General features: G+C 40.9%; 1 protein-coding gene across 3 annotated transcripts in view; it reads right to left on the reverse strand.

Annotated features, from left to right (window-relative positions):
* Positions 1-10,668: 10,668 nt before the first annotated feature.
* The window catches only part of CDYL (chromodomain Y like), a 107,447-nt gene continuing 105,530 nt past the window's right edge, over positions 10,669-12,585 (reverse strand). For all 3 annotated transcript variants that reach the window (XM_075084119.1, XM_075084118.1, XM_075084117.1), the window contains one exon: positions 10,669-12,497. In XM_075084119.1, coding sequence (XP_074940220.1) covers positions 12,339-12,497 — 159 coding nt within the window. In that variant the 3' untranslated portion in view covers positions 10,669-12,338. The remainder of the gene's footprint in view (positions 12,498-12,585) is intronic.

The following is a 12,585-nucleotide window of genomic DNA, read 5'->3' on the forward strand; positions in this document are numbered from 1 at the left end:
ACCACGTTTTGGAGGAATTGGGGAATTATCAAAGGGATCTGTCCCTCCTTATTTTTTTCTTCTCTTCCAATAGCATCTGGCTTGGCTTGGTGATGGAAAAGATCGGTACATGGAAAATCCTGAGACAGACTGTCAAGAACAGTAACGGCCTGAGATAGTGAAAACCAGTTTCAAGATACTGTAAAGAACTAGGGGAAGCTTTCGGGGATGGGAGTTGAAGCCAACCAAAGAGATGTCTGGACTATTAAATTAATTAGCCTGTCATGAGATTTTTGGAAGCAAAGATGGAGCTCTATTAGCATGTTGGCTTCATGGCAAGTGAGAGCTGGCTGGAGCCTGTTCATCTGCATGTAGTTTTGGGATGAATTAAAGTCTTGAAGCCTGTGGGTTTTGTTGAAAAATGACATTTTGAAAGAGGGAAGTTGGCTGCTAGGAGTCAGAGTCACAACAGAGCCAAAATAAGCTTCATATTTCTTAACCCCCGTGTCGCTGAGGTCCAGATTATCCCAGATGATGTGCGAATGCACAAGGACTGAGTGTTGTGAGCTGCCAGGTTTTAGTGAGGGGAGGGGGAAGAAAATAAGCTACAGTTGTCCATTATAAATACATGGCAGGTATGAAAAAGATTGAGTTATTCAAACCTGATAATGTTTATGAGGAAAGGGAGGAGGCAGCTATAGAATATGAAAAAGAGCTAGGGATGTGAGTAAACTGAAAACTCAGAGTGTGACTTCAGTGTTTGGCACAAGTCAGAAGAATAAATAAAGCATTGATTTGGTAGGGGGCAGGGAAAAGAGAAGTGTCAAGAGTAGCATAAAGAGCGAGTCTCGAGCCAGCGTGCTGTGCATTGCATTAGTAGGCATCAATTTGGATTTGTGGGAAAGGTGGATAACGGCAAGAGACTAAAGGGTTTGAATGAAGGCGACCAAAAGATTGCTGTGCTCTGGTCATTTTTGTACTCTGCTATGAATCGGATACAGCTCCATGGGACATCAAAGAGGAACACTGACATAATGCTAGGAGAGAAATGGGCTTTCTTTTCATTAGAAAAGATGCAAATTAGATAAAACTGTGATTTATATAATTCTGAGTTTGTGGGAGCTGGTATCAAGCACTGAGAAACTAGCAAATGAAAAAGGTCCAAAGAGAAACTAAATGGATCCCAAGGGACTGCTTATTCTCTCCTGATACAAAATGATCATTAAGACAAACTTATTAAAATTATCTAGTAAATATAACTTGGGGCAGATTGTAGCCAGCAATGCTCATGGCCTACTTCATATATGTGTGAGCAGGAGATTGGGAGCCTAAATGCCTTAGGGTCTTTAATGCTGTATAGTAGGAGCTCTGGGTAGGTCAAGCTAGAAGGGTGCCAGGCTTCCTCCAGCGCCCTGTGTTCCGTTTATGGGTATCGCTGACCTCTTTAGATGGTGGATGCTTTTATGTGTCCTTGTCAAGAGCTATTCTGAATGTGGGTAAAGTTCTGCTTCAAGGTTGTTGCTGGATAAAGGCAACACAGCAGAGAGGGATGAAGGGGGTTAAATACATGGCTGGGTACAGTACTGATCCAAAAAACACGGAAGAATGTTGTGCACAGCCTTTCAGGGGCTCCTGTTTCATGTGGCTCCTGCCCCTTCCCTCAGCAAACCTGAGGGACGCCATTTTTTATAATTTTGTATTTCCATGTGATTTCATAGTTCCTGCTAAAGAGAGAAAACTACTGTTCAGATTAACTCTTTCTAGGCAGGAAAAGCCTGTGCAGATCAAATAACAGTGTAAAATCATTGCACTGTTCCATCTTCCGTTCAAAAAAAAAAAAAATTTTTTTTTCTTTTGCTTACAAGAGAGGACATCAAGGAAGATGTCTGATATCTACCTCCAGAGTTCCTAGAATTGCTTGTGAAAGATTCCTCATAATATATAATCTTGGACCAAGAATCTTTGAAGTGAAGCTCAGGAAGCCCTGCCAGCAGACCCTGTTTTGTAGTTTTCAGAACACTTCTAATCTTCACAAGTGTTGAATTCGGAAATTCTGCTGGAACAATATTAGATCAGCGTGACAGGGGGATAAAACTGAGTTAATGTTATCTTGATACAAAGGTAGTTGGGTGACTTGTTAGTAAAACGTATTTAAAAAAAAGTTACTGCAAAAATGTGGGTAAAACTCTTAAAATGGGCAAAACCTTGTAACCTTATTAAGTTGTCCATGCACAATGTATATGTGAAGACTGCACACTATGCATTGCGTGTGTACAATTGGCTGTTTATGTATCATAAATGTATTTTAAATATGAGATTTTTAAATATTGCCTAGATATAAATTTTATCTCCCACTTGCTTTTACTGACAGCTGTGTGTCTAAACCTCATGGTTACTGTCAGAAATATCAAACTTCACCATTATCTTAGAGCATAGGTTTATTAATTTACACAAATAAAAAAAAAAGTAGGGATGGAGGAGAATCTGTAGCTAAGATTTTTGAAAAGTTGGAGGTCACTTTGCTTTGCTCCAGGGCCGTGCAAACTGTAATATGCTTCTCAGTTAAACTGGTTTGGGGTTGTTTACCCACTCTGGGCACCTCGCCAGCCTAACTCACAAAACTGCAATTATCATGATTGTTAGGAATAGTTCCCCTTCTTCCCTCAGATTTCTTCTGCCTTGCTTCTTTTCTTCTTCGAGGAAGTCTTAAATTTTCCTGTCAGTTCTGAGGAGACCCTAATTTTCCCCTTAGGGGTTCCCACAGAGACGCAGAGTCGCGGAGGTTCTCTGGCTCTCTGGCAAATGTAATCCTTCCAGAGGCAACAACAAGCAAGAGTGTCTCTCCTAGGGATCAAATCCCTGCTGGCCCCAACCAACAAAACCAGGTCTTGCTGCTAGGAGACCCACAGTGTTTAGGGCTTTTTTAATTTTATGGTTTAACACAGAATTTCTAAATATATGTCTAATTTGAAGGCTGAGAGGCTTTGGCATTTGCATCGTTCCTCATTTATGGCCACACTGTTTCTGTGGCAGTTGCCAGTCATTGGTCAGTGAATGCTTTTGAAGTATTTTGATGCCCCTTCGCAAAACATGAATCTAAAAGAAAGAACTGGTACCAGGTGCTGGCCACCCAGCAGCTTTCGGGCTGCAAGTACTGTGAGGTACCTGTGGTTTGAGGGCCCTTGGGTAACGCAGCGTTTACTGTGCTGTTGTGTCTGGCCTCACAGTCTCCAGGAGGGATTAGCCCGCTCCTGTCAGGCTTCTAGATAGCTCCTTTCCACCTCTTCCCAGTCTGCTGCTTTGGCTAGGTGTAGACGTGGGTGGCTTTAGTTATCAGGGAGAGCATGCTGGAAGGCGCAGTTTCACATTGCTGGTGTGAGCTGGGGATCACAGCTTCCTTCATGAGAGCCTGTGAGGTGGTGATAGTGTGTTGATCTAGTGGGGAAACTGGGCAAGTCTGTAATCTTAGCAATGTTTTACTCTGTTCTATCATCAGTGATTTGCAGGGTCAAGTACGGCAGCAGTCCAGGTGCAGTGCACGGAGCTGCTGTTGTGCACTATAGGAAAAATAGATGTAAAAGATCTTTAATCTCAGCTGTCATCCTTGCACAAGAGCTGTGCCTCTCTTCTGTGCATTTCATGTAGGGGTGGGATGCTCTGATTCTTCTTTGTCTGTGCAAGTGGTTTCAGTTTGTGATGAGGCAGTGGTCTGAGAGAGAAAATCCAGCGCTTATCTCACTTGTGCCTTATACTACTGGGCTGCTGTGTCTTCAGTGATAATGTGTTTCTGTGGAACGTGCCATGGGTCCCTGCTGTTAGTGCTCGAGCTCTTCTCAGGTTACTGTTGCTCTTTATCACTATGAATTTAGAGGAGCACTAGGAATGTCGGAGGCAGGGAGATAATGATGGCATGTCAGGTTATTTTGGATTGCTGGCCAGAAATTTTCTATCGGGGAATTTCCTGAGTTCAAACCAACTTCTTGGGGTACAAAACTATGCTAAGGATTTCTGAAGTCTCTGAATGTAAAGTCAGGGACTCTGTGCCTGCCTTTCTAGACACCATCAAAATTACATTTATTCTCAGCCAACCAGCCCCTCTCAGGAACTTCTGGACAATTTTTATATGCCTTATTTAATTATTTATATGTATTAGTATTACAGACTGCTGTATTTCTTGCTTATTTGGTCTCGAAAGTTCAGGAATCAAAACCAGTTTACCAGAGGGGCAAATGAGAGAGAGAGATCTTGAGTGACACGCTGAGAATCAGTGATAACCGGTTCAGCAGCAAAATTGCAGTTTGAATACCTCTGTTTCAAGAACTGTCTAGAGGCAGGTGTGCCACGTCTCTTGTTCAGCAAGTTTTGCTCCCAAAGCGTTGTCACCACAAGAGCATTGGGTGGATCTGTCTGGCTGTTACCAAGTGTAGTGAGGGAACTGAATGGCATTTTATATAGGCTAACCACAGATTTCCAGAAACTCCTCACATATTTTCAGGTTATGAGGTATCTTATTAACAGCATTCTTGTGCCCTTACCACTTTTTATTGGAAACTGTGTTTTCAACCAATTACATTTAAACTGTTTAATGTCTGTGCAAATCTATTTGCTGAGCCACAATGTCTAAATCTGTAGCAGAATATGAAAGAATTGAGTGAATGTAAAAAAACTACTGTTGCCCTCATCTGAATGGTTGGTAGTGACGCTGGGAGTATCCATTGTAGGGGAACCTGAACTGTAGACCTTGGGGCTGGATCTTTTTAAGGATTGAGTGCAATAGCCTATCTTCTTGTGCCAGGACCTTTCAGAAGCATCAGGGGTCTGAATTAGTCTTTTGAGTGTTTTTTCTACTTCAGAGCTGGGCTATGCAAGATCTCCAAATTTCCTGCTTTACGTCATTAAGACTAACAATTTTCAAAGATCTTCTGTTGAAGGAATTAGAAATAATTCTGCTGTTCCACAGACGGATATCAATAACTTCAGATGCTTATGATTCTAGGAGAAAATAAATCTGTTCTCATGAGCTGAAATAGATTATCCAAAATGTCCAAAAGATTGTGGAGTTGTTGCCCCTGGTTTCTCCATCAGACTGGCTGTTGTGGTTTGTTTTGCTTCAAGAAAATTGGTGTCAAGACCTAACTTTTTCTTTCCTTTCCCTTGGATGCACAGACTTGTTTCATTTTGATCCAGAATACAATTTTCTGTCAGCACGATCGAACATGTAATTCCTTCAGAAACATTCAAAAATGAAAGCGTGACTTCCATTATTCCTAGGCACAATATAATGCTGGCTCCACAAATAATTCTGTGGATGTTACAGCCCAGCTCTTGAGATCACAAAGTTAAGTTTGCAGACTCCTATTTTGACCTGTTTGGTCTTGAGAAGCCTACCAAGAAGCAAGCAGAAAAGCTTCTAGTGGACAAAGTGGCTTCCCTTTGCTTTCTTATTTTGATACCCTTGATCCAAGGGGTCATCCAGTTTAAAAACTCCCAGCTTTGTGTTGTTTGAATTTTGTTAACTGTTACTTAGCACCAAAATAATTCTTCCAGCACATAAATTCAAGGTTTATCAGGTTTCCAGCTTAAATCCCCACCCTTCTTTCTGAGCGTAAAGCCTGTAGGGGGGAGTGTGGTGGAGAGAAGAAAGGGAAGAAATATGGGGATGTGTCTGTCTTTTGAACGTGGAAAGAAAACTATGTTATTTTGTCATTTGTACTTTACATCGTGTAGTACATGCATGATTTCTGTAGAAGTGTGTGTCTTGGTTAGTTATTCCTGGCTTTAGCACTTGTGTTTAGGTTTGGTTTGGTTTTTTAATACTGTTTGATTAAAGATCCCTGTCCAACTTGACAAGTTCAGTGAATTCCAAAAACCTTACGTTTGTAAGGAGCAGCATCTGCGTCTCACAGAAGTTGCTACTGGCAGCAGCCAGTTTACCCAGCACGATTGGGGTGACTTTGAGGGTGACCTCAGTGAGTGCCTTTTCCAACCGAGACAGATGGTACAGTGAATGTAGTGAAAATTAATAAGGGGGAGGCAGGGAAGACAAGCAGGACTTTGAAGATTGTTTGTATTCTAGGTTTTGTCTAGCAATCAGAACATTTTGCTGGAGATGGAAGGAAAGGGTTATAATGAACAAGTGTTGGAAAGCAGCATCTAGGAAATGGTGGTTTATTACAGCATTATGAGTTCACTTCTCACCCTGCAGACCTACTTAGCTGCTCCAGAGCGTGTGTTTAGGAAGCTATATCCAGAGGACATAGTAAAGCTGTACTGCATTGGACCTAAAGGCTCACACTATATGCTGTCTTCTTGAGTAGCCCATGTGGTTACACTGCAGGATGATCGCCAGTGGCTGGATTACGGTTCAGCTTGCTTGCTTGAGGCAGATCTTGGAAAAAAAGCAAAATTGCAAGGAGCTGCTGAGGCCAAAGCAATGTTTCGGGTACTGTAAAAGGCATGTATTTATTTTGGTTAAGTATTGCAACCCTGTTTATCCTCGAAGAAACAAATAAATTCTTTTTCTTTGAACAAATAACTTTTTCTTTATGCTTTTTAGCAGATGGAGTAAAGGATGATCCCTGTCTTACCTGAAACACACAAGCTGATCTGTACTTATCTCCATTCTGGGTGATTTGGTATCATCCAGCACAAGATGATGTGTTCTCAAAGACTAAAGCATGTAGTGTTGCAGAGCCTGCAGTTCTAGCTGTAGAGATTTTTTGGTAGATGATGACTGAATAGCTGCAAAACGAATGCCAAGTGGGTTTGGGGTTTGTTTTGTTTTTTTTTTTTCTCCACAGAATGGTAGAGGTTGGAAGGGACCTCTGGAGGTCATCTGGTCCCATCCGCCCCTACTCAAGCAGGGCTGCTGAGTGCTGATTGCCCAGGACCATGGTCAGAAGTTTTTTGACTGTCTCCAAGGATGGAGACTCTACAGTCTCCTTAGGCAACCTGTTCCAGTGCTCGGTCACCCTCACAGTAAGAAAGTGTTTCCTGATATTCAGAGAGAACCTCCTGTGTTTGAGTTTGTGCCCACTGCCTCTGGTCCTGTCTCTGGGCACGACTAAAATGAGCCTAGCTCCATCCTCTTTGTGTCCTCCCTCCAGTATTTATGTACATTGATAAGATACCCCTGAGCCTTCTCTGTGTTGGCCCTCCAGGAGATACCAGGGTGGTTGAAGTCCCCCATGAGGACCTGCAGGGCCTGTGGACATGAGGCTCGTAGTCTGAATGGGTTTAGGCATAGGTACTGATAATGTGCCCCACACTGCTGCATGGAGCAGGTATATATCCACCTGGAGTTCTTGTCAACTAGTATCTCTTCCAGCATTGAGGGTGATAGGAATGAGGACTTAAGGAAGAATAAGTGCCGTTCCTTTATTTCCTCTAGCAGCTCCTTTGACTTCTTACCTGCTGTTTCTTGTTGGTTTTTAATTCCCCTTATTTGTTGTGTTTTTCCCTGTGCAGGAAGGATGAGGAGGACCAAAAGAACTCCATCACTGTCTTTCCATTTTGTATTGCACTTCAAAGTCTTTGCACATCAAATCACTCTTCATCCTGTTAGTACCTCACAGGTCATTGTATTTGTTTTTTATCTGTTGGTAAGCCTGGCACATGACTTACTTGCGAGTGACATGACTGGCAGATTAAGAAAAAAACGAAATGCAGGGACCTGTGAGTGAAGTATTTCTTGAGAAATCTGAGGGGCTGTATGGAGCAGGACCATGGTGATCTTGTGCTATACAGGGGTTCTCCTCCTGATACGTCTTCCTTTGGAAAGGAAAATTCACCCGTGTGCCATCTTCAGTATAACCGAGCTCCCATGCTGCATGACCTAAGGTTGCCAACTCAGCCTCTGCTACAGCTCTGTAAGACAGCCTGTGTGCTGAGTGCTGCTGGCAGTTCCTTAGGATGGAAAATCATATGGCAAACTAACTGAATTGAAGAAGTATCTCCTCCCTCCTACTCTTCAGAAGCATACTTGTCATGTCCCAGCTGAATGTGAAGTGCCTCAACTTTTACCAACAAACCTAGAGTTGTTGCAGCCTATCCAGTTATTGAAGAAAGTCTTTCCTGTCCACTTGGCCAGAAACGTTTTGTTTGCTGCCTTATTCCCAGGATATCTGCAGCCCTATTTTATCCACTGTTTGGGTTAAGTATGAAATAGATCAGTGTAAAGTGAAGCAGATTACTGCTCAGCATTCTATTGTTTTTCTACTATTTTCAAGCATGCCTGACTTTAAGAAAGTAAACTTACCTAAAAAGATTATTTAATTCCCCTGAACCTTGTTTTCAGAAGGATAATGGTGCAGTTTCTGAAGCAGAGAGGTGTCTTGTAGCAATGTCAGCAATCCAGTGAAGGACTCACTGAAGAAAACTGCTTCAAATCCTGGATTCATGCAAAATGGGAAGTTTGAACAAGGAAAAGACCCACAGGTGAGTTCAGACCTCCCGGTTACCCCAAAACACCTTCTGTTGTAGATTAGCTTACCCAGCGCTACAGCCTTGCTCTGCTTTCTATTTTTGCTCAAACTAACACATCAGCAGAAGGTGCAGTTAAGCATACACGGGTGGCTCTCAAACAGTTCCAAGTCCATTCAACTTGTGGCACTCTGGTACTGTTTCCTGACCAGGAGAAAATTTCTCTCATTTACTTCCAAAAATAAACTTGAATGTGATGGAACTTTCATGGGAAAAGTGTACTCTATGGCCTCAGTGCAGTCTGGTTGCTAATGCTTGGCAATTTTGCTGCTTGCTAGTGTCAAAGATGCTTACCTATTTCAGGAAGAGAACTAGAATGGCATAGAGAGATTCCTATGCTGCATTATCGAGGCTCTTGTGCTACTTTTAAGTTTCAGCACCAACGCTTGACAGCTGCCTTACAGTGTGCCTCTACGCTCTGTAAGGAATTAAGCAGGCTCTGTAGTAGTACAGTGCTGTAATCGAGATAGATGGTCTCGTCAGGAGACTTGGGACTGAGCAAGGCTAAAGCTAGCTCAAGTCTATATTCCAATACCACTATTCCTAATTCTACTAGCTGCTGACTAGACTTCTGCCACCCAAGCAGGTGTTGTGATTTGCCTTCATGCTTCAAGGAAGAAAAAACTGAAGAAAATTTGTCTATTTAAAAAAAAAAAACCAAACCCCAACTAAAAAAAAAAATCCCATATGAAAGTTCTCTCAGGCATCGTTCAGAAAGATACCGTTTCTATGGTCTTACACTGCACCCAGGTCCAACAACTGGTGCCAAAATTCTCCAGGTATGAGCTGTTCACGCATCAGTTCTAGAATCAACATAGAAAAGCCATTTTGACGTACCCCTGCTTCTGTGAGGCTGTGACTCCAGCCCAGGTCCCTCAGACGTCACGCTGGCTTCAGCAGCCTCCCTGTGCTGCTCCTTGGGCCCAGTCAAACCTTTGTGGTGACAGTTGCCCTTAATGATCAGAGGCTAAATCTGAAGCTTCAGGTTAGTTAATCTATGCCATACTGCAAGTTATGTAGAATACAAGCACCAGCAACAACCCAGGCTACACAAAGACCTGTGTCTTCTGTGACAAAAAGCCTCAAAAACACTGATTTTAAAATGTCTTAAGTAAGTCAGTTTTTATGATCTCTCAGGCCTTCTTGCTTGCTGTTTGGAGGCTATACTTTTCCTGTCTTTGTTCTATTGTGGTTTTGCAAAGACTAAACTAGACTTAACTGTAACTTTCACACACATCAAAGGCTTATACTAAAAGACTTATACTACAAAGAACCGGACAGTATTTTCCTAAAGAAACAGTATCCCTGTAGTCCACTGTCTGGACAAAACATGGCCGTTATTACCAAATTATGCTCTCATTCATAAATAGTGTAAAGTTAGTTACTGCTTTTAATACAAATGTAGGGCAATTGCACAGTGACGCTGATGATAGTGTATATGAGTTGCTCTGAACTATGACTGGAAAAAGGTCTAAGACAGCCATTTACAGTCACCAACTTATTTACAGCTTAATATGCAAATTGTAGGCAGCAGAACAGCCTGACTGATAGTAAAGCAAAAAAAAAAGAAGCAAGTAGATTTTTTTTTTTTCCAGTTGAATTGCCTGCACCTTCCACTGATTTAATTCTAAATAGCTCCAGTCTGCTGTTACAGTGAAGTTCTTTCATGTTTACAGAAAGCAAAAATACTCCTCCAGCTGAAATAGATGCAATCTGTGCCCAAATGCTTCTTACAGATGCCAGAAAAGGGATCTTTGTATAAATTTGAGTTGAACTCCAAAAGGTTTAACACTAGGGAACTGTAGGTAAGGTACCTTTCCTTCTCCCTTTCAATAAAATTATATTTAACTAAGGAATTCTCACTTTACCACAGCATTGTAGGGAAAATGACCTACGTTTAAGAGATCACAAAGAAACATTTTACTAGATGTGCTTTCAGAACTGTAAGAAAATAAGAGCAGAATGACTTCCTATGTTGTCTTCCCCCCTCTGCCGCCTCTAAGAGAAGACTTCTATATAGTTGACAACATTAAATTAATTTCCAGCTTTTCAGTTGAAGGAAATTGTGAAGACCCTATGCAAGTTTAACAAAATAAACCATAAATATCAGTGTCTTTCGAGTAAGAGTTGCTGAAACAGACCTTGCAAGTTAAAATCAGAACTGCAATGTCTTTGGAAAAGACAACTAGGAGAGAACCACATTTAAAATGTGTTAAGAAATATTAGTTTTATTTAACCAGTTTTCACAGCTGAATATTTATTCTATAAAAACTTTACAGATTGTACAGTTTATATATAGTTTAAACTACTAGAACAAAAAAGTAGGTCCCACAGATGCAAAAATACTGTACCAATCCAAGATAAAGGCAGATTTACACACTGTACAGCTCTCCACTGGGAAGGGGAGGTGGGTCAGTTCCAAGTAAAAACTTCAAAACTGTACAAAAATAAGGTTTGATTTTTTTTCATTCTTCATAATACATTCAATAAGATTGCAAGCACAGGTACCCAAGTAATAATAGATACCTGTGGTCAGGAATCAATAACCACTCCTGAAAGGAATGCAAAATAGGTCTATTTACACAGGGCACTCTTTTACACCATACTGTATATAGTGTATATTAAAATAATAAAAAAGCATAGACAAAGAACATTAAACATCTAATATAATGCAGGGGATTTTTTAAAGGAGTTTTTTTTACTTAATAGTGTGCCAAAAGAATTTTAACTTATTAAATAATATATTCTAAGTGAACCTAAAATTTATTAACATAAAATGCATTTTTGGTGTAATACATCAATTAAACCAGCAAATAGGAAAAAAGAATCAAAAACAAAACCCAAACTGTATATAAAGTAGTATTCTCACCCAGCAACAGAAGCACTTATGTAGTTATTTAAAAAAACAAAACAAAACAACCCAGAGAGACTATTTAAAAACCCACTAAAACTAACTTATAACTTAGGATATTCATACATAAGATATTCAGTGATTCACTAATACTGCAAAACAAGCTTTTTTAATTTGTGTTTTCCTTTTTCTTCCCCCTTCCATTTCCCTCCCCTTCCCCTCATTCCCCTTCCCCAAGAGACAGTGGTTTCTTCATGTTATCTGGGTAAGAATTCATCATATTTCTGCCCCTTCCTCCCACCCCTCTACACCTCCCCCCAAAAAAGGACAGAGTGTTTTCTTAGCATTAATCCTGAGCACACTCTCTTTTCGGGGATTCAATGTGTGATTTAATCTTAACAGGGTTTAATTCCCCCAAATTTTAGAATGTTCCATTGCTTGAGGTATTTCAACCACCTTCTGCGACAATGCCTTGTATCTTAGCTGACTCCTGGGCAGTGAAGGTAAGGGCTGGCTAATACCCGTTTCAATTCTGTATTCTACTGAAAAAGAAAAGCATTATTCCAGACTTCCCTGCCACACAGAAAATAATGCAACACCATTCACTTTTTAATCCATTCTCTATTTGATACAGTACTAGCCAAAGATAACAAAAACTAGAGCCTTTAAAGAGATGTTTGGTAGTGCACTCTATCGTATTTTTTAGCTTGTGTGTGTGTGTCTACATACACACGCTCACACACATATTACATTTTTATATATATATAAAAAGACATATATATGCACACACGTACGGTTTTGTGTGTGGATATATATCTATATGTAACACTCAGGGAGAAAGGAGTTTTGTTCAAATTTAAGTGATACAGTACTTTTAAACCCCTTGACAATAAAAAGGGGGGGGGAGGGGAAGTCCACTCCTGTTCCCAAGCTGAGCAAGGGGTGAGTTTATATAGGTTTTTAAATGGGCATATTTTGTTTGCCCTGATGTCCAAGAGATACAATTCCAGTGTCAATGGGCATCTCATCAGAACTCATCAATTTTCTTCTGCAGGTATTTTAACATTGAGTCCATCCCTTGTGCTGAGCCCCAGATTTTCTTCAAAACTTCACACTCCTTTTCATTTGCTTGTTCCAAGTCCACCTTCATGATATTACGTACTAAAGCTTTGGATTCTTCAAGTACCTAGGCAAAAAAAATAAAACGGGGGGGGAGGGAAGGGAGTTGGGTTATTATTACAGGAGAGCTGAGCAACATGGGCACTTACAGGTTT

This window comes from Phalacrocorax aristotelis, chromosome 2, assembly GCF_949628215.1.
Source record: "Phalacrocorax aristotelis chromosome 2, bGulAri2.1, whole genome shotgun sequence".
NCBI classification, from domain to species: Eukaryota; Metazoa; Chordata; class Aves; order Suliformes; family Phalacrocoracidae; genus Phalacrocorax; species Phalacrocorax aristotelis.